This window comes from Teleopsis dalmanni, chromosome 2, assembly GCF_002237135.1.
Source record: "Teleopsis dalmanni isolate 2A chromosome 2, ASM223713v2, whole genome shotgun sequence".
NCBI classification, from domain to species: Eukaryota; Metazoa; Arthropoda; class Insecta; order Diptera; family Diopsidae; genus Teleopsis; species Teleopsis dalmanni.
Genome location: NC_051847.1, coordinates 102,125,112 through 102,148,864, shown reverse-complemented (window position 1 = coordinate 102,148,864; position 23,753 = coordinate 102,125,112). Strand labels below are relative to the sequence as shown.

General features: G+C 31.3%; 1 protein-coding gene across 2 annotated transcripts; it reads left to right on the top strand.

Annotated features, from left to right (window-relative positions):
- Positions 1-12,632: 12,632 nt before the first annotated feature.
- LOC119683738 (synaptotagmin-7) lies at positions 12,633-23,093 on the top strand. Of its 2 annotated transcripts, XM_038097545.1 has the most exons (9): positions 12,633-12,954; positions 13,280-13,442; positions 14,201-14,356; positions 15,990-16,077; positions 16,145-16,447; positions 16,512-16,592; positions 20,538-20,706; positions 20,974-21,186; positions 22,910-23,010. In XM_038097545.1, exons 2-9 carry the CDS (start codon positions 13,282-13,284, stop codon positions 23,008-23,010), a joined length of 1,272 nt encoding a protein of 423 aa, XP_037953473.1. In that variant the 5' UTR covers positions 12,633-12,954; positions 13,280-13,281. The 2 variants fall into 2 exon arrangements, with proteins under 2 accessions (XP_037953473.1, XP_037953474.1); XM_038097546.1 differs by lacking the exon at positions 12,633-12,954 and having other exon boundaries at positions 13,282-13,442; positions 22,910-23,093.
- The last annotated feature ends 660 nt before the right edge of the window (positions 23,094-23,753 follow it).

Here is a 23,753-nt window from a genome sequence, read left to right as displayed (position 1 = left end):
TTATTTCTTAAGTCTAACAATGTTGTATATTATTGTTTTCACTACTTTTATATGGAATTTGCTTGGCGGAGTAAAATAAACATATTCACGCCTATGAGAAAAGGAAAATAAACGTATTCACGCCTATGAAGAAAGGGACATAAACGTATTCACGCTTACGAAAAAAGGAACATAAACATATTCACGCCTATGAGAAAAGGGACATAAATATAATATATTCACGCCTATGAGATTTAGTTAGAAGTACATAAACGTATTCAGGCGTATGTGGGATTTGGTTGGGAGTACATAAATGTATTCACGCTTATGTGGGGTTTAGTTAGGAAATTTATATCTATATAATTTGAACATAAATATTTATATATAAGTTAATATAGCAGTGTATAGATGGGAATAAAACAAAAAAGAAATTGTTGATGCGGTTTCTTTATACTTAGCTGCTCTGATGCGTCTACGATTTACCACAAAGTTCTCCTGCGTACTTCTGATGACTTGTAATGTTGATGTCGATGACTAACTCCTTTGCTTATTTATGATATGTGTAATATTTATTTATTTAAATATATTTTATATTCCTTATGAATATAGTTTTATGTATTTTCAGCTTGATTCATATGGTGCAGTTGCATGGATGAATTTGTGATAAGTGGTTTATATATAATAAATTAAATAAAAATAAACCAATTTTTATTTTAGATAACCACCCCACACTGGTTACATGTAGGTTGGAAATTGGTGAAAATGTTCTTCCTTACAAACCAATTTGTTGTGTGCAGAATACCAGAAATTTTTTCAAGTGCAACATCAAAACAGTGGCGTTGAACCTTCGCAGCTGTTTTACCTTCAAATAATAATAATTAGTTTCTGTGGATATATGGTCCTGAATTACAACACAAAGACAAACGCTTTTGGCCGCAGAAAAAGAGCTAATACCGGATCTTTTTAAAGAAAACAAAAGAAAGCATTCTAGTTTTAAGACGATAAAAATAAATTTCTGAGCTCTGCGGCTTACTAAAATCAAAAATAAATCAGCAAATCGCCAAAGAGGCAAACTTGCAGTACATGAATTACCATATATTGAAAACCTTATATGCAGAAATAATTAAGAAGCAAAATACATTTTTGGTTATTCTTTATAACACTCTATTTACTTTATTTACACTACACATTTTCATTTGTTTCCGGATATTGCAGTAGTGCCAGTTGCTGACCTGTTCTGCTTCTAGAATGACAGAGTTTTAGCTACTCTCCTGTTGTCATAGTCATCTTTGACGCTGATGAAGTAGTTCTTCTCATTGCAACGAACCATTCGGTAAGGACAGCTCGCTGGCTACAAATACCGGTTGTTGACCATGTCACAGTCTATGTTGAGTTCGTATATTGCTTAAGTTTTTGCGCAGTAATTTAACAAAGTCTGTTTCGTTTGGTTTGATTTTGACGTATGTAAGGAATTGCTCTGGAACGCCCTGCAGGGCTGGCATTTATGTCTGCTTTCGGTACTGTCCTGAGACCCAACACTACTAACGAAAGGATTTGGATCCAATTGCTGAAACCGTGACAACGTAAGACTTTTTTCAGTGGTATATGGAACCGCCCACCATGCCATTGGCCTAAGGATGGTAGGCAGTTGTGAGACAATGCTTTATCTCCACATCCGTGTATATAGTGCTCCTACGTCTGCTGTAATATGCAACCCAACCATCGATGAATACTGATGCCACTTTTTTTGCTGTAATGCCCATTAAAGGAATGACCACTGGCCAAGATGAAAAACGATCGATGTAAGAGAGAATATAGCGCTTCCACTGAAAACAACAGCGTACTATTTGAAGAAATGCTGTCAAAATCAATGCGTAAACCAATATACAACAACTTTGTCTCTAGCACTGCAAAGGAGCCCAAGACCATCTCTGGTAAACAGCAGCGGAAGATAATGTGGACATAATTCGGCTATCCGAACCGTACCGTGAGATTAAGTCACATAACTGAATGACAGACTCAGAAAGAGAGACGATTTATAAGTAGGTAACAAAATTCACATGGCTCACTTTTTATTACAGAAAATTTTAATGCTTCTTCAAAAACGCAGAGCAACGCATGCAGATATCCAAAAGAAAGACTAGTAGAAGAAACATTTGAGACAATAGCCGTGTCAGAGATATATTAAGAAATTGATAAAAATTGCAGATAGAAATAAAGGGTGGATAACCTATCGAAGTATTGTAATGAACCTTACCGCCGAGGTTTTTTGGATCCCATAGTTGTTACGAGAAAATTTCATTGTTACCCTGAACCTTCTCGCCGTATAATAATTTTAAGACTGGTTAATTTTTATTCTTATTTTTATTTATTACATATTTTTTTTTGTTTTACAATAGATTTATAATATAATAACTACCAATATTATGCTTTTTACAATAATTCTTGAAATATTAAAACTCGGTTAGTAACAGGAAGAGTATCCAACGTTACTGACTGGGCTACGTTGGTAGACTGGGAATCAACATTACCGACAAGGCTACGCTGCTTGGAATCAGCGTTACCGACTAGGCTACGCTAGTAAGTTGAGAATCAACGTTACCGACAAGGCTACGTTGCTTGGAATTAGCGTTACCGACGACTAAGTTACCTTGTGTCCGTTTTGCTGTAAGGTGTTCGGTTCCGTGGCCTAAGATCAAGTGCCATGCAACTCTTACGATGCGCACTGTTTTAAGTGCTGCGACCAAGTTTTCTAAAAAAAAATAATCTGTATAAAATTTTAGTTCAATTGGATAAGTGAAAATGGCACCACAAGAGTCCCAAAGATTGGAAAATAACCATTTTTCTCCAAAAAATTCATATTTGATTGCTTATATCTTCGACATATTTAGTTTTACATAAAAACTGTCTTCCTAAAAGGTATAGATCTATAACTGTATGTTGTTAGTAAATATTATTTGATCTGAATCTATCTGAGAGGTGCCGCGGAAGATTTTTCGACTTTTCCAAATTTTCGAAAATTAATGGCACCCTAAATTACAAATGAACAACTGCTTATTTTAAAAATAACATATGAAACAACAACAATGCTGACTTATTTAGTCCAACCTTTTCGAAATTGCTTAACTAGTAAGCAGCTCAAATCAAATGGTTGCCAATACTAAAAATTCGTCTTTTGTGAAAGATTTTTGGAAGTACATACGAAATTTCCAGTTATCTGTCAACGAATGATTTCGCTAATTTTTCGTATTTCGTGTCGTCATTGTTCGTAACAAAAACATTATTTTTCCTATTTATTATTTTACTGTTAAAAGATATGAAAAATTATGTTTTATTAATAATCATGTAAAAAAAATATTGTCATCACTAATTGCGAAGAATTATTATTCATTTTCGAAATGTCGACTTCAAATTTTGTCGAGAATTATCGTCGAAAGTAGTGCTTATTTTATTAGTTCTTTTGTTACATGCTTACAAAAGAAAGCGCCTAATATAGCATTATTCGATGTTCGCAAATGCGAGACAGAGTTATTGAGAATCGTTGGAGCCTAGTGCACAAAACCTGCCAAAGCCGAGGTTTTCATTTTCATAATATTTTCAAACATTATTTAGAGTCGAGTAAGGTTTCAGGGCCTGATGGATTCTGCAGTATTGCTTTCATTGCGGTACTTGTGAAATATATAATACCTGAATATATAAAACATGAAATGTCCTAAAAGAATTCTTCTAAAATGGTGGAAGTTGCAGCGGTTTTAATACTGCTACTTAAACCAGACCAACCATTAACATACAGGTTACCAAACGCTTAATTTATTAATTTTTGTTTTAAATTTTAAAATTTAATATGTGTTCTGCCAAATAATGTTGTGACATTTCTCAATTTTATTGTAAATAAAAAATATTTAAAGCATGATAACTTACAGTTTAGGTACTTCTCCCTATAGTGAGTTACTTTATTTTCAAACTAAAATTTTATTTTAAGATTTGGAACCGCGTTTTACTTTTTAGCCGTGTAAAAATTTGTGAGAACGACATTAAATTCGAATTCATCCTGAGGACACGATGGATTTGGATGTTAGTTAAATGCCATGGAGTGTTTACCATTTTTCGTATAGTTTTAGATTGCAATATTAAAAGAATTTCAATAATGAATTATGAGCCTGTATCCCATAGTTAAACACTGTAGACATCTATCCTATATCAGACGTCTATACAAATGCAGCCCCAGGTAAATTGCTCTATTTGATTGTGGAACTAATTTATTATTAAGGTTGTGACGATTTTTTCCAACACGTCACAAATAAATTATGATAGTTGAAAATAGCATGAAGTTATTATAGTAAACAAATAAAAAACCCAACAACAGAATTAAAACTATTTTAGTCGAAAAAAATATATATATAGCATGAAGTTATTATTATTATTGTAAACAAACAAAACAATAGAAATAAACTATTATTAGTAAAACCAAACCCACGGAAAAAATATTAGTCTAAGCTATGGAAAAAATATATAAAGTATTAATAAAGTAAAAGGAATTATTTTAGAAAGTAAGATAGTAATATGTAATTATAAATTATCATAGAATTTAGTTATCAAAATTAAAAGAAACAATAAATCTCTTGAAAATACAAATTAAGTAATAATACTTCCGATTTCTTTGAGGGTAATTATTTTTGCAAAATTTTAATAATAAATATGCAGCGAACAACAACAGCAGAACATAGCGAAATCAGTAGCAGGCAATAACAACTTAGAAGAAAGCTACACAGTATGCACTCAGAAGTCAGTTATCCCGTTCTATAAAATCCGTATAAAAGGAGAAGCAAAGTAAAACACAGGGACTTGGCCACAGCACTTCGAACAGTGCACATCACCAGAGGTTCAATCACAGGTCGTGAAGCAGAACACTTCACAAGGTAATCACAGAGGTAATTATTAAGTCATAGAACTGATTCCTAGCAACACAGCCCTGTCGGTAGTGTTGTTTCCTAATCCCACAGTGTAGCCCAGTCGGTAACACTGAACCTAGCAACACAGCCCTGTCGGTAGTGTTGTTTCCTAATCCCACAGTGTAGCCCAGTCGGTAACACTGAACCTAGCAACACAGCCCTGTCGGTAGTGTTGTCTCCTAGCCTACCTTTAGTCATTCTTTTGTGTTCTCTTATTTACAGGAGTTATATTAATTGTCCGTTTTTATAATTACAATAAAATATCATTAGTACATAAGTATAACTATAAATATTGTAATAAATTTATTTTGAGAAAAATAATAAAAACCACGAAACTAACGAAAATAGCCCGTTTTTTAATTACGAGAAGATTCAGGGTTACAGAGAAAAAATATTCTTGTAACGACTCTGGGATCCGGCGAGCAAAACCTTGGCTTGAGAGAAAAAAAGGTTCTTTACAAGGTCAATTTTGGTCTCTTCTTATTTTAAATTTGGCATGAGTAAATTTTGTTTAATTTGCTTTCATGCGCTATGCTTTGACATATGATCAGGCCAACTTCAAGTTTAAAAGAGACTTCAGAAGAATCGCCAGCACTCATTAGGATCGCTGTGTCGTTTGCAAATGTAGAATTCCAATTAGAATTCGTACCTTCCTCGGTAAATCGTATGTGAAGAATAGATAAAGAATTGGACCGAGTACACTACCTTTTGCTACTCCAGTTATAATATTATACAATAAAGGTATTTCATTTTCGTTTCCGAAATTAAAGAATCTTTTCAAGAGATACGAATTTATTAGGATATTATAGTTTAGTGAAGGAAATTCATGGATTTGAAAATAAGTCCTTGGTGCTACACACTATCAAATACTCCAGATATGAAAAAAAACTGCAGAGCAGTATTCCTTTCGCTCAAAAATGGTCTGTATTTTTTCAACAAGTCTATGAATTTGAACAATCAATGAATGCATAATAAACGAACACCTTCAGCAGAATCTGGAGTATCCCATTTTCTGATAAACGGTATGAAAAGTAAGGTTGATGATAGATGTGATAAATATATCGCACGAAGGTACCAAGTAAGGACACGCTGCAATGAAACTTGTGCAGCCGTTACGTGAACATAAAAAATGCGTTGAACTGAGCGAACTGATTTAAGATACTATATTATTAGCCGTACTCCATCAGGAACATAGACTTATTACATAGAATTTCCCACTACTTCCATCTCAAGCAATAGAACGTAATTCGTTTAAAGATTTGCTGGTTCCATTTGTTTTCGTTCGTCACCATGTATAATGTGGTCTTCCTCTGTGTCTTTGGGACTTACGAAGAATGTGAGCAAGCCAATTATGTTTCCGACGCTTGACATATTAACTCCATTTTGTACCGACACGGCTTCGTCATTTAATTTTGCTGTGGTATCACTCAGTCGCGGTCCGGGTCGTTGCAATAAATTTGTTTTATTGGCTAGTTCGAAAGCGAGTAAAAGACCAAGGAAAAGGTAAAGACGTTCTTTATTTTAGTTTAAACTGAATATTTTATTATAAAATTTATAATACTATTAATTCTAGTCTATGTTGTCATAATTTCAAGCGGTTACAATAGGTTGTAGCCTATGGCATCAAAATGCCGTGCGGCGTTATAAACTATAATAATAGAATGACTCTAGCACATGTCATCAAAATGCCGTGCCGCGTTATAAACTAGTAGTCTATAAATTTATCTAGCCTATAGTATCAGAAAACTACTGGCGTGAAATTTCCCTGGCGACTTAGCGATGATGTGGGTGTTTACTCACTTCGGAGTGCTGGCGCTAAGTGATATTTCTTATATAATTGTCGTCTAATTATATTAAATCATCTTGACTTTATTAGTCGTACGCACAACCACACCAGTGTAATTCTTCATGCGTACACAGTTAATGCATTTCTTGCCTAGCTGCTTGCATTTCGTTACGGAGTAACGTCTGCACAGTTAGCTTGGCTTGTCCATTGCGCATTTGACATTTTCTCTATGTTCGTATTAAGTCGCGCTGTAATTATCCTCTGATACACGCGACATCAACAGATGAGGGCATTTTTAATATTTCTGTTTAGAATGATAACAACATTACGTATTTGTGAGTCGTTTTTATTTGGCATACCATAGCATGTAAGGCAGTCTCCATTTGTTGTCGTAAAATTTCTGTTTCCATACCATCGCATTTCACTAATGCGTAGAACCTTGTTTGACTTCGGCCGATAAATGAAGTTTTCCAGCTTGATCTCCGGGGCAAAACTTGTCTTAGGGTGTTTAGAGGTTGTCAACAAAAGATCAGTCCGCTTTATATTTTTTGTCTTTTATTAACGTGGTCCGTTGTTTTAATCGCAGTAGATTATTGGCCTAAGGCAACTTAAGACTGATGACAAGACCACTGTCTTATATTAAATTTTTAATATATTTTTGCTGCCAGTGGCCTTCAGACTTGCCTCCAACTCAGATTATATGATAAAAACCGTGTCCTGCCCTTATGAGGTGGTGGGAGATAGATATTCTGCTGTCTACTCGGCCATCAGAGCATTGTATGTGAAAGCAGAGACTGCCATGAGCAGGTAAGGTTGACATTTAAGTTTCAAAACGCTTTACGTTGCGCATTAAAATCCCACATACTCCCCTAAGAGGCTACTTTGAGATAATACTTTCACTAAAAATTTAAAAGTATCGGACTGTATATTACGCATTATTCAAAGTTATTTCAATAATCAGATACTCTATGACATAGAAAAAGTCAGGATGTAATACAAAGTCTCTGGCGTGATTCCACAGCGATCAGTTCTGGAACCGATCATGGGAACTACCTGTTAAATGCCATGTACGATGGGGTCCCGATAATAAAACTTCCCAATAAAACGATAATTGTTGAATATGCTGATATCACTGAATTTGTAGCGGTAAGCAAATGATTAACCACTTGAATGCACAATTTAATGACGCAACAGCAAAAAGGCATTGCTGGTTTAAAAATGCGGGACTGTAGTTAGCGTCTCAAAGAACAAAACAAGTACTGATAAGCACAAAAAAGCAGAAGATGAAAATAAAAAAATTGGTGATGTAATAATTTTCCGGTTCCTTAAAATTCTTTTGCTGGGGTAACCTCAGCCTCTTTCAGGGATCGCTACAATAAATTTATATTTGCGGGAACAGGACTTCTCAAATGAAAGATGTTAAATTAATTTTAAACAAGCAGAGTTTATTAAAATAATTCAAAAAAAAAATAATATATAAGTTATGAATAATTTTCAGAAAAGAAATAGAATTTAATTAGCTTCGTTGTGGCTGTGAAATATCTTGGTGACCAGAATGATGATGCATCGTGAAGTCCTTTGAAATCTATGCCCTTTGTCTTGTACTTCTCGGTATCTGCTTTGGGAAAAATATTGATGTGTCGGCTTTCCCCTAGGTCTCTTGCTGTGTGTACTCTACCCGTTTGGAGGGAAAGGGATTAGCAAACAAAAAATACATATTTGTTATGATTGCATATATATATAATAGCGTTCACGTATATGGGCTTAAAACCGCCTCTATGTGTGTAAGCAATTTTATGTATATTTCTTGTATATTATACACTTGGCTTAAAACCGCCATTGTTTGAAGACGGTTTTGATTGATTTTATTGAATTTATTGATTTAATGTTTTGACATATGATGCCACCGAGTAATATACAAAACTCACTGATATCTTACAAAAATGCTCCGTCTTATTTACGGATCAGACAAGCTTTTTTATGTGGCGCACATATAAACGTTTTCTTGCTTGTTGGTGGTGGTTTGGTTATTTTTCCGTTTGTTACGTTTCTTGCTTTTGTTCAAGTTGTACGCTTTGCAAATTTGTGATCTTCTTTTTGCGGCGAATTTTTTTGACGTTTTTGACGTTTGCAAATGTTTGTTTACATTTTTATAAAAGCGCCGGTGCTAGTGTTTTACTCGTGTAATTATTTTTAAATATAATAATAAATTATTTATAAATAAATTATTTAAATAAATTTACGTGTATTTATTATTTTATTAAAATATATCTCTCTATTTATTATAAATTTATTTTCTCCTAATTTGAGATCACTTCACGTGTTTTATTCAAAGTGATGGTGTTACTAAATTCATGTGGGTTGAAAATTTCTACAAAATTTCCATCCTTTACAGTGGTATAAAATATTGTCATATGAAACAATAAAATGCCCAGAACACATGATCGATGTAAGACAATGGATTATGCAAAAAAACAAGCCACTATTATAACAGACAAAGCGTGATTCTAACAACAGATCAAAAATTTGGCGGACGCTTGTGTTCACTTAGCGAATAGCAGCAAAGCTGGAAGCAATCTTTTCCAACTATCAAAAATAGGTGAAAAGAAAACGTGTTGGTATCTGAATGTCCCAGATATTTAACTTTAAAAAAAAAATCAAGAACTCAAGCATGAAATGCACTCAAGTAGTCTCAAATGGATTGCATTAAGAACGTTCGCAACTCAAATTAGCGGCACCTTTGATACGTTAAGAGCAATGCGAAGTGCTATCACAATTCCTATACTCAGGAAGGACACATCCAAAGGACACAGGCGGAAAAATGTGGTATATAGACTAATAGACGTTTACACCTTAGACTAAGACAATACTTTATAGTATTGAGAGTAGTTCAGCTTCTTATATTTCCGTTAAAGTGTAAACCGTGCTTTTGTGAAGACTTTTTATTTGAAACTGCTCTTCTAAAGAGGAGTCCGATTTTTGTGATGCTGATGCGCTTATTTTATTGCAGGGTTTATAAATAACAATCATTTTTCGAAATATAAACAAACTGAACAAGTCAGTAACCCCTATTCAAGGAAAAAATGCTGATTTTGGGTTTGAAAATTATTAAGTGTGTATAAATGACTTTGAAAAGTCAAATTGTCCTTGTCCACTGTTTTCCTTGTCACCAAGGACAATTTCCTAATCCAATGTTTTCCAATTTCCCTAACAGTTTTATATAGAAAAATTTTACATTCCATTTTCTGTCATAGTAAAGTTCTCGTCTATTAGTTTTTTGTTAAAATGCCAGATTTATAACATACAAATTTCAACTAATTTTTTTTCAAGGTAAAGGTTTACAGCATTTTTTAAAATTAGTTATGTGAAATTCAGATGAAGAAAGATTCATGTCATTAACACATTAAGTCATTAGTCGAACAAAGACTTCAGGCCCGTAAGCCCATCTCCAATTTAAAACAATGGAGATGGAGTAAAAAAATATATTCCAATTTATTCAAAATCAGAATCATTTGTTTGCAAATTAAAATTCAGAATTTTAGATAAGTCTTGAATGAGTCCTCACCAAAACTTCATCATCACTTTCCGTTGCGCTTAGAATTGGATCCACTAATTCAGAGCTATAATGCTTTATAATATCATCATCTGTAGGAAATTAATTCACAGTCTTCATCAATGTTATTCAAGAAAACTAAAGGAATATGTCGTCCTCTTCGTCCCTTATAGAAAATTGGTCAAATCCCGCTTTTTTAAAGCAGTGCGTTATCGTTTGACTATTTACATCAAAATCTCGAGCTTTCGTTACATGATTTATACAATCCATAAGTGTAATATCCTACTTTTTGCTTGCTTTTTACGCTTTAACGTTTCCTTTACGATTCTGTTGCGATAGTTACACTTTAAATTTTGAATTACTTCTTGATCAATCAATTTAGAGGTTATATTCGGCTGAAGAAATACCAATTTTATACATTTGCATTTGCACAGCGACTCGCATTTGCACAAAGAAGCAACAGAAGAAAGGAAGAATTAAACATTTGGTTTGGAAAAAGGGACACCAAAATGGATTCATACTTAAAACAAAAATTCGAAGAATAGAATCCACTTTCTCATATTCCTATTGGCACGTGACAATATTTTTATTCGAGTTATGGAAGCAGAATTATATGTAATGCTCTCTAAAACCCAGTTGCTCTGACAGGGTTTTATGGTATTTGAATTAATTAATTTTTCAAACAAAAGAAACACTAAAACTGTTTTCCATTTTCATTGTATTTTCTTTTTTCATTTTGTTTTTTTCCTTACGCATTTCCTTACGAATTTTTTTATTTTCTCTTTCTTGGTAAAGTGAATGCATTTTGACTTCATTACTTCTGTGAACGACTTTGAAGATTCTTTTGATTATTCGAATACTTTATGCACTCAATTTAATGCATAACACTATTGAACTGGAAATAGTGTTGAACTGGAAAATTAGAGCAGTTAATTCCCACAAGGAAGTGACAATGCGTATGACCACTTTTTTCCGTTAGATGGCGCAAATCACTTACTCATCTAAGCTTTTACTGAAGTTTTTTCTAGTGTATATGCGGCAACCGTACTAAAGAAGAGAATATTTATTAAGTGATTTCCGAAGTAATTCACGTAAACTGAAATATTTTATAAAGTTACGTAGATTGATTATGAAAATTTATTTTTATAAGTACCTGCCACTTAACATAAATCGAACTATAACAAAACACAAATAATAAAAATTTTCAAGTACGTAAAGGACATTTGTGAAAAATTGATAAACAAATTGAAATAAAAATATTGACGAATATTCTGAAAATACGCTGTCACGAGGTGCTTTTAACATCAATATTTCTTTCCAGCGTGCTAAGTAAAAATAGAGAACTCTCAAAAAAGGTTCAACTGCTGACTTATGCTAACAACTGCTAACGATTAGTTTTAATCATAATCAAATAATAATAATTAAATATTATGTTGATAGTAATAGCAATAGTAAAACAGATAATTTTCTGAAGTGAATTGTCTATATAGTTAAACAATTGCCTCAAAATTTTCCATGTGGTGCAATTAATGAGGCATTGTGCAATTTGAGTGATAAATCGAAATATGGTTATTGTTTAAGTATTACAATCTATATGTACTGAAGTGATATAAAACGTGATAAAACTGATATGTCCCTTCACAAAGTAAAAATTATATAAGACAGTGAAACATTTGTCGTGAAACTTATGTCGTATGTCTTCAGCAATTTGCAATATACTAATATACTTAAGTTTGAAGTTATGAGCAACTTTAACATATTCTTTTAAATAGTGGATTGTTATTAAGTTTATATTTTTATTTTAGAAATTTAGTTTATACATGCGCATATGCAATCCGTCCAAAAGGTCAATCGAAGTAAACACTTCCCACTACCTTGTTTTGAATAATTGTCTTTATTCCTGGCACCTGTCTAAATATTGCGTCATCTTTTATAATACTCATCGTCAATCGTAATAAAAGGAATAAGCTCAACAATATTGCATTATTCTAATTAAAACTTTCGAAGAATTTTAGTAATTAGAAAGACTAACTTTGGGGTTCAATTTAACAACGAAGGAAGTGAATGAAATGCAATTCTACTTTTTATTTGTTTAGCATTGTTCTTTCGATTTTTATTTTCTCACACAACTTCAGTTTTGTTCTTCTTTGTTCTTTGGACAAATGCCGCGCAAAAGTTTAATCATCCACACATTAGTAGCGTTTAAGAAAGCTCAGTTCTAATTTACAGATGTATGATTCAAATGTACCTTCAATAAATAGTCTAGTTGCAAGTAACAAATAAAAAGGCAAAGAAATTGTTACGTAAAAATACAAGTGAAAACTGCTTCAAACAAACTGTAAAAACCTGTAAAAACCTGTAAAAACCTGTAAAAACCTGCAAAAACCAATCCAACATCCAACAAATAATAATGTGATTCTTTTTTGAAATTATTAGTTCGAAATGTAAGGCAAAATCTCAATAAATAAATTTATTGAAAAAGATACTTAAAACAAACAAACTACTAACAACATAAAATAGACTCCATTTGTTCAAGAAAAATAAATGAAAAATTTTTATTAATTCAAAACACCAAAATACCACACAATACCAAAATTTAATTAATTAAGAACGGATTCAAACCTGATGACCGAGCTATAAAATACCAAGTACAACCAACAAAAATATATGAACCAGTAAACAAGGTTGGCAGGCATCCCTTACTACTTAATTGTTATGTTGTACATTTCTTTTAATTTTGTTCCTGAGTTGTAACAAACATGTCTTCGAATCATAGCTGGAGAACAAACAGGCACTATTCTATTTCAGACTTAGCCGTTTGCGGCTGACTTTTTAGAATGCATGCACTGGTTGTGTTTCTCAAATCCCTAGCTATGAAAAGTTACGTGACAACAGAAACGTAATTTGACATTTTGATATAATTCTGCTCTTACTTTGCCAATACTTTGTCAATTTCATTAAAACTCTTATTCAAAAATATATGGATTTATATTCAGTTCTTATTTGCAGATATGGCAAATATTATTTTAATCGCAAGTCTTGCTGTTCTTGGAATCATAATAGCAATATCACTGTTTTTAGCCGGTGGATACCTATGGTGGAGGCATAAACGATCTCAATTGCAGTTTATCGAGCCAAATGAAGATGAGGATTCGAGCAGTTATAGTTTACGGTAAATATTTTTCATTTCCAGCGTATTCTCTTGAATATTGTAACAGCACATACATTTTCACAAAAACCTTAAATTGGCTCTGTTACCTAACAGATTTATTTCAAATGAGATGAATATATTACATTTTAAACGGTTTGCTTTTGATTTTTCATAAGTAGTAATACTCTTAATTAAGCATGAATAAGCATAAAAGATGGTAAACCAACGTCTCAGATTGACCACATTTTATTGACCAATAAAGATCCTTAATACACAACACAGTCACTAATATAAATAACATTATATCCAAACAGTGACAACATCATCTGTCATAAAGTTGGTAAAATATACAAATCTTACCAATTTTATTAAACTTGAAGCACGTCTTCACAAGTTTAAAACCGTGGAAGACACAATTTAATATCTTTATTTATAATTATAAGTGCTTCATAAATATAATTAAGGTAACAAGGTTCTGCTTTGAATGGAGCAGTATTATTATCGTTGCCCAGGCAAACCCTATTAGCTATTATACAAATTTTAGTTTATTAACTTATTAAACACAGAAGGTGTTTAACTGATAAGCAATTCAACCGAACGATTAAACTTCGGTTTACAATTGGAATAAGTCTGTGTAACCATATCCTTTGGGTCTCAACAAGCATCAGTTTTAACTGTTGTCATTTTGATACATTTGATATATAACATTATCCGTTTTGATTACCAGAAAGAAATGCAAGTGAATTGAACTCAAATGCCTATCTTAACACTACTTACAGCTTACCTCAGTTAACTACTCAAGAGATACAGGATTCTGCAGTAACATCAATCAAACAACAAAATCAACAGCCGCAACAAACTTTTACAACGCCTCTACAAAATAATATAAACAGAAGGCTAAATGGGTTCTTAAACTTAAAAACCCCATTGATCGGGTACGTTATTAATAATTAATCTTCAGTATTGCTTTTATATAAATGATTTAATGCATGTTTATTATTTTTTTTTTTGTTTCAAATATTATGTAGTAGCCAACATAGGGCCAGTAAAATATTATTTTTAATTCATGTAACTCCAGGTTTTAAGTTTTCAAAACCTCCCTTCTCTCTCTAATAAGCGAAAAAACGTAGTAATGAAAAGCGGTATGAAACATCGAAACCATCAACTTTATTCAGTTTCAAATAGGTGATGAGCCCTAAAGCCATAATTATCAATTATATGTATAGTCCAAATTAGTCCAAATGCACAAAACGGAATATTCCTTATCGTCAACAATGCATTTATACTTAAAGAAAGAAGTTTTTATGAAAATATTACGACTTGTTGGATGCTGCATTTAATAGAATCAAATAATTAATAAACTAAAATATTGTACATACGCATATTAGCAAAAGGGTAACCTTTCTGTGCAGCAACCCTTAAAAATTAAACCATTTTCGCTGCACACTCGCAGAGCTTTTGGAGAGCTCTCTAACTCCAAAATGGCGAGAGTTCGTAGTCCGCATGTCCGCAAAACGCGCTCTCAACATGTAGAACTTGTAGAAAAATGGGCTTAATAGCTCATTTTAGTGTTAGTACTCTTGTAGATACATACATTCTTAAATTTATATAATGGCACAACACTACTGAAACTGAAAATACAATGCAGGCAGCAACAGTTAGTTTATCACTTCACATTTAGTACGATAAGCCCACCGATTTCATTAACTAGTACAAAAATCAATCAATCAGACTTAAACAAATAAAAACAATAAATAATAATAAAAATTGCATTTCTGTAAAATTATCATTTGAACATATCATTTAACTGTTGAACCAATTAATCACCATAAAACAAGGACCTCCTCATCACTAGGATAATGTGTACTTCTAAGTAAAAATATATTGGTATAAAAAAAATTGGTATAACCATTTACAACATAATGTGGGCTACAATGGCAAGATCATTCGAAATGATTATGGCTCTAATTGAATATTATGCAACAGCAACCACAACGGAAGCTGTTACTCTGAATAGGTAAGGCAAACAAGTATTAATGTGATAATCCTTCATCGGTAAAACAGATAAAATATATAAATATATTTTAAAGAAGTTTGTGAAAGTTTCATCAATATATTAAATGCTTAAATACTGTGCACATATGCCGGAAAAAATATAATCTAAGTACGTTTGCAGAATTAAGTTTTATAAATTCCTAATAATCTGTGCATCGTGAAGTTAACCCATTTCACCCACACGTCAATTTTATCTGTTATTTTATTATCAAAAACTTCCTGTGCAAATCCCTTCCAATAAGCTAAAAAAAATGCGGGACTAATTTGTATTTTACCTAGCAGATAGGATGATGTCTTATCAGACAGAGAAGTGGTCTCCGGTAAATCGGTTCATTTTACGTTAGTAAAGAGTTTACCTATACTGTTTAAATGGTATCTAAAGTCTTCTTTACCATTTAGAAATTATTTCGACAAACAATATACATATTTTTCACACAATGTGTACTAACATGCCGTAAAAAAAGTAAAAAATAGAAAAAAATATATAGATATTTTGTGGTATTTATATTATAGAACTTCTACGCAACCAGTTCAAAATAAACCACTTGGCAGCTCAAATGCAGGAATTGGTACCGAGAACATTAATTCCAAAGATGGCACGGTATTACTCTTTTGTAAATACTTTTAAGCATAAATAATGTACGTTTTTTTCGATTATTTTTATATAGAACAAAAGCATGTCCATGACGGATATGTACATTGATAATTCTGAGCCCAGCGAAAATGTCGGGCAAATACATTTTTCATTAGAATACGACTTTCAGAATACAACACTAATTCTTAAAGTGTTGCAGGGTAAAGAATTGCCTGCAAAGGATTTAAGTGGAACATCAGACCCGTATGTGAGGGTTACATTGCTACCAGATAAAAAGCATCGTTTGGAAACAAAAATTAAGAGACGAACTCTTAATCCGCGCTGGAACGAAACGTTTTACTTTGAAGGTTTTCCAATACAAAAGCTGCAGTCAAGGGTTAGTACAATAATTTAACAATATAAAACTAGCGTTTAATGCAAGTTCCAAACGTCTATTTAAGGTTCTGCACTTACACGTATTTGATTACGATAGATTCTCACGTGATGATTCGATTGGAGAAGTTTTTCTTCCATTATGTCAGGTCTGTAAAATATTGTACTGTATAACATGGGTTCAAAAATTACTTTTGCAATTATTAGTGTGCGTATTTTATAAATTTATTTTACATGATTAATACTCCCGATAAATATTAGTTTTTTCAAATGTAATCAGATTGAATGCAAATGCGTCTAGAAAATAAGTCAAAATCTGCCTCACCAAATTACAATCTCATTTACACTTTAAAAGGCTTTAACAGAAATAATATTTACAAAAATTGTTTTTGAAAGCAATACATTGGATTATATCTTTGATAGAATTTTCTTGGATTATACCAATTCAAATAAATATTTGTATCTGAAACACAACTCAACGGGAGTTCTATATTCAAATCTTAAACAGGGATAACTCAGGGATAAAATGGATGAATTTGACTGTTTAAACAGAACAAGAAAAAAATGTTTGATTAAAATATCACGTTTTGTTACAAATATCACAGCAAAGTATTAATAGCCTTTCCAGTATATATGGTATATAGGAATTAAATATATTGGTAAGTATTGGGTAAAGAGTTAGCCAGTAGAACTGTAGAAGTGCTGCAGATATTATGCTTAAAAAAGATACATATAAATATAAGCAGTTGTTTCCGGATTTCTTATAAGAAAATACAGAAATACACAAATGTTTAATTAATATTTAAGATATTTCATTTTGAATAAGAAATTAATCAATTTATTTTTTTTTATCACATATTCATTAATTAAAAGCTCAATATCTTATGTTTATTCCTGCATATTTTTTTTATTTATTGCAAATGGTGCATATCACAGCTAAAAAACAATATCGAATACGTAATAATATTATAAAGCACAGCTAATAAAATTTAGATTATAATAAAGATTTTATGCATTATTCTTAAAGTTAAGAAATAAGAGCTATTTGGCTTTTGCCGTTCGATCAAATTTTTATTATTTCATATGACCACTTTGGATGTAAAGCCCTATCACATAGAACAGATTGCCAAAGTGAGATATTATAAGCAATTTGATATAATTAATATATTAGATTTAGATTAAAGGAATTACAAAATTAGTACACAAACTCTTCTGGTATAAGCCATGCCCATAAACAAAGATAGATTTTTGAATGAAACTTATAAATTCCTTATCAAAAACTTGAAATTGCCAATTCAAATCTTATATATTGATTTAGAAATTCAATAAAGGTTTCAAAAAATATTGTTTACTGTACTGAAAGGGTCGTGCAATCGTGAAATTTACTCCAAATCAATATACACTATTCTTTTCTTAGACTTCTTTAAATGTTTTTGTAATTTTATATGTATTATATAGAACGGCTAATGAAAATTGTAACAAAGTAAAACGCTCTATTTTGTTTGTTCTTGTTAAATTTAATGAAAGATAAATGAAAATATGCGAAAAGAATTTTAAATTTTTAAGTTAATTTATTTTGATTTAATATGGCCACCTCCGCCGGTCTACAGCATTGCCATCGGTGGAACGTGTTTTCTGGTAGCCAATGCTTAAATGTTCAACTAACCTCTCTGACAAGTAAACACGATCATTTTGCTTGTTTACGTACAACTCAATTTCAAATGGTGACTCATTACATAATACCTAATTCGGCAACCCACCACTTTCGACCAAACGAACCAACATTTGACTCTTTCGACTCTAACTTCTTTTTGTTCGTTGGTAAGATCATGGACTTTGTTTAACTTCAATGGATTTAGTTCGCGCTTTATTTTATAAATGTGTTCCATCCTTTCTCGTGATATGCTCAGCCCTTTTGCCACTTCATTGCAGCTATGGCGTGGATTTCGTTCAATTCGGTTCTTTACTTTACGAATCATTTCTGGTGTAGTTACTGTTTTTTTTTCTTGGTCCACTTCCTGGGCGTCGGGCAAAGCTACCAGTATCACGGTATCGAGCTAGGTGTTGGAGGGATCAAACGACAGCTACTTGTATTTTTCCAGCCAAAAACAAAGCAATCACACCATCACGTTTGAACTCCATCACATTCAACTTCTTTTCTACAACACAAAAATCAAAACACTTTCGTACGCTTGTAAACAAGACAATGAACTGTCAAATGAATTGATTTTGAGTTATCTGTCATTATTGGTTTAACAGCTACATCGGTGCGAAATTTGTTGCAATTTTCGTCAGCCACCCTGTATACACAAATATATTTATAATAAACTAACTCATTTATTTTTGCTTATAAAAATTTCCTTAAAGAACACTTAATGGCCGCAGAATTTTAATTATTGCCTAATTACTCGTAATCAGGATTTTGAGTGCGATTTTGCGTATTCTTTCATGTTGTTACAATACCAATTGAAGTTATATTCAGATTCCATACAAATATCTGGCAGTTAATATTAAGACTGAATTGTAACTTTTACAAAATTGTAGTTAACCAAACTACAAACAAAAAATTAAGAAGAAAATAAAAATAAAATTAACATTTGCTGTCTGAAAAGGTATTTAGCGAAGTTAGCTTACCAAACAATATTACAAGCAAAATTACTAATATTTGTGCTTCATAAATAGGCTATTACACTTCTGGAATAGTCCCGATGCCCGCATATGTCGGGAAACCAGTGTCCTTGTTTGTTAACAACAAAAATGAAACTGTGCGCAAACAGTATATCTAGCTCCATGTAGATTAATTTATCATGTGGATTAAATTCGTTATCCATATTGTGAAGTCCGTTCCAATGGCAGATTTATTATTGCCGATAATTGTATTATAGTCCATCTTCAGGATACTGAATTTAATTAAATATTAAGTATATAGAACACAGAAATAATTATGCAATATAATAAAAATTAAACGGCAAATACATATTTAATATTTTTATACAGGAATTATATATTTATTCTTTTCTCGGTTTGTTGAATGTGTTTTTATATACTTTAACACAGTTTAGTATATCCGCAGTTTGTAAAACAGAAAGCATATCCAAAGAAACAACTTTTATGTTGATCATTTTCTTGATATATCTTTTATGTTTCCAAATCCGGCTTGTGTTTGGATTCGAGTTTATTGAATAATATATGAAAAGTGTTTAAGTTTTCGTCCCTAATTGAAATGAACAATTTAAAATTTTATTCTCATGTTTTTCGATTCTCGATACTTTATTACGCTCAGACCCTCAACATATCTATTTACGGAGGATGTTCTATTTTTAATTGAGATCACAGTTCGGTTACTTTTATTTTGAAAAACAAAAAATAGTCATTGGAGGCTAAATCATGTGAATAAGGAATTTCTTTTAGTTTATTCAGAAATGTTCTTGAGCTTCAACTATTGTCTGTCTCAGCAACAACGACTTCTCATCCGAAAATTTTTGCGGTTGGCAACACAATTTTTGACTTTTCAAAGCTCAGTTACATTTATCAAACCCCTATTTTTATTGTTCTTGATCTTCAGGTTATAGTGGTAGATCCATCTTTCATCAACAATTATAAATTTACGAAAAAACTTTACACAGAATCTCCGTAAACTCATTTAAATCGATTAAAATCTAGAACGGCATATTATTTTTAAAACTCAAGTCTTTAATCGAAATACCACACCCGTTCATTTGTTAAACTCTTTTTAAGTTTACTTATTTTCAAAAATTATTTGCATTTTATTTTTGTACACAGTGGCAACGTGTACAGGATTTAGTATATCCTGAAATAATTATCGAATTGGCAACGTTCTATTTTTTTAATATATTTTATTTCAAATAGCCACCTAACAGTAAATTGTTCGTATACAAGTAAGATGTCAGTATGAGATATATGGAGTGGGACTGTGTTCCGAATGAAAAGAGAGTAGTAAAATTAGTTAATTGTAATTAGTTATATGTAATGAAAAATCTATAAATATTTAGATTAAGTAAATAATAAGTTAATAATAGAAGCGTCGATGAAAAGAACTGAAATATAATCACTGAAAAAAAACTCTTTCTCAGGTCGATTTCGCTGGTAAGCAGTCATTTTGGAAAGCTCTTAAGCCCCCAGCTAAAGACAAATGTGGTGAATTGCTTTCTTCGTTGTGCTATCATCCATCAAATTCAGTTTTAACATTAACATTGATCAAAGCAAGAAACCTTAAAGCAAAAGATATAAATGGAAAATCAGGTATGGAAGATGTGTTCTAGAGAATTTTATAGGTTACGTGTACTCGTAAGTTTATAACTTTATCTCAATTAAAAAGACTGAAACAATTTATTCGGTATACAAAAAAAAAAATAAATATATGCTATCGGCATGAAAATATTTATTTATAATTGCTAATGACAACTTAAAATCGGTGGTCTCGAATTTAATCCCAATTATAAACAGCCATATTAAAAGTATTATAAAAACAATAGCTATAGATAAAACCGAATCCGTCAATCCTTTCAGATCCATACGTAAAGGTTTGGCTACAATTTGGCGATAAACGTGTGGAAAAGCGAAAGACACCAATATTCACATGCACATTAAATCCAGTCTTTAACGAGTCATTTAGTTTCAATGTTCCATGGGAGAAGATTCGTGAATGCTCATTAGATGTTATGGTAATGGATTTTGATAATATTGGACGAAATGAGTTAATTGGAAGAATTTTATTGGCGGGTGAGTAATTGTGCACTTAAGGTGTAAATAAATCGGAGCTTTTGTCAAAATTATACTTTTCAAACAAATTTTTTAATATATTGATTGTATTGTACAATACAACATAGGCCAAAAAATTTCTTTTATCAGTATCCGATCCTTTTATGGATTTTGTTTTTTCAAATTTTGTCAAAGAATAATAGTTATAACGACAATATAAAATCAAAACCGGAAATCTTCGTAATAGTTGCAAGTTTTTTAATCAAAAAACTCAGTAAATTTTTTTTTTTTTGTGTTAAAATCGCAATCGCATTTTTACACAACGATTTAAAAGTCCTTATTAAGATATTTTCCTACAAGCAGAAGATAGTCCATTTAATAATGAATTTGTATGGTATGACACGATATTTTCACAGTATAACTTAAAACACTGAAACAATAGATCATTATTTAGTTCCTTGATCCCACACCGGAAATAAATTTTAGGAATGCATTTATGGGATAACGATTTTAAAAATGCCACTAAATTATGTCAGATTCTTACGTAGAAACAAAGAATTTTTAAAACTATTAAGTTAGTCAACACTAAAACCTAGCGCAGAAAAAATTATCCCTAACTCGATATACCAGGACTAACTGCAGGAGTACGTAAGAACCAACAAAAGCAAGTGGAATAGTAAAAACACTTGATCAACCTAAAAAGTACGTAATGTTCTAATATTTGAATTTATTATTACTGGTTATATTATAATGTAATTATTAATTAAAAAAGTCTAAGTTTATTTCAACTCTAATGACAGTAGTTCAGTCGGCGAAACACTTCTGAAGAACAGTTTTGAGTTTTGAATTCCTAAAACTTATTAAATTTCGCTTAATAAAGTTTTTCCAAAATATATATATTTTTTTCATTTTTGTAATATTATTTGTAATCTATCATTATAAGATAATGATCAAATTTAAAGTGTTTACTATTTTTTTTTTAACTTGTTTTTTAAATATAAAATGGTTGAACAGTAATCAATTACAATAAATTTGTTGTTTTTTAATTGATTGAATTTTTTTTTCAAATATTGTCAAATACCCACCACAGCGATCTTTGAAAATATTCAAAAAAATAAAACAAGTCAAATATCAATAATTGAATCAAAAAAAGTAATTTCAATGACCAATAATTGCTATATTTAGCAATTCATGAAACAGCTATAAGGTCGGTCAGAAATTCACATTAAGTAAAAATGAAGGACTAATTATTATATTACTTGGATTCCTACCTACATCATAAGTTTCTTATCTGATTCGCAGACAACAAAATATTATTTAATAATATAGAATAGAAACCAGTGACAGGTTAGTGTTTCGGACTACATTCTGACATTAGAGTTGAGTCAAGCATTATACGCATGTAATATAATCTGAACTTTGCATTTAGTCTATATTGTCTTAAATTTGAAATTCTTACGATCTCATAGTGTCAAAATATTGTCACATATTCTATGGTTACCATAAAGAGCCAAGTTCCAACTTTCAATCTCCGGTTACAGAACACTTTAATTTAAAAGTTTTGTAGCTGAAAGTTTGAAACTAAATATGAATAATTTAATGAAAAGCGATATTATACATATACACATTTTTACATATTTAAATTATTTTATACATCCATTTGTCACCGCTAATGCAATAAACTTTAATGATCATATCTACGTCTTCATAATCATTTCATCGCATTTTCTTACATTCAAAACAGGAAAAAATGGATCAGGAGCATCAGAAACTAAGCATTGGCAGGATATGATTTCCAAACCTCGTCAAACCATTGTACAATGGCACCGTTTAAAGCCAGAATAAATACAGTATTCAACTGTGTCAACAGAAAGGATATATGTATGTATATGTGCATATATATAAAGACATATATATGTACATTGACGAATAGCATATACATATAATGAAATGCATGAAAGCGACATTTATAATATAATTTTTCGAAATATATATATATATATATTATATATATATTTACATGCATATATATATATATATATATATAGTATATATATATATATATATATTTACATGCATATATATATGCAGTTATGCATCGCAAGAACTACTATATAAGAGTACTCATAAGAGCATTTACATATTCTGATTATTATGTTATATGTATACATACAACATAATAATATATGCTACCATATTTATGTATATATACTTAATCGTATGTATACATATAGTATGTTGTTCTGTAAACTCTTAAAGTCGATAAATTTACAGGAAAGATCATAATTCTTAGATCCAGTTTATGGCTTTTAAACGGATGCAAGCTAACTCAAATACACAAAATATAAAAGCAAAAATATTCATATCCTTATATACATGAAAGTGTTTGTATGCATATATTAGCATATACTTATATATGTACGTACATAAAAAAATCACGTGCCAATTTGTTAAATTGTTTAAAATTTAAGGAAATATTTTCTTGTGCATATTCAATAGCATTATGGTTCTCCAGAATACAAAGAACAGTGCCGGTCGAAAAATAAAATATTTTCTATTAATTTACACGCGCTTATTTTGCTCCTATT

Bases quoted from the DNA above. Each gene is read 5' to 3' on its own strand.
- LOC119683738 (XM_038097546.1), top strand. From the start codon at position 13,282: ATGGCAAATATTATTTTAATCGCAAGTCTTGCTGTTCTTGGAATCATA. The intron at 14,357-15,989 runs GTACGTTATTAA...TTTATATTATAG, and splicing joins TTAAAAACCCCATTGATCGG to AACTTCTACGCAACCAGTTC. The intron at 16,078-16,144 runs GTATTACTCTTT...ATTTTTATATAG, and splicing joins TTAATTCCAAAGATGGCACG to AACAAAAGCATGTCCATGAC.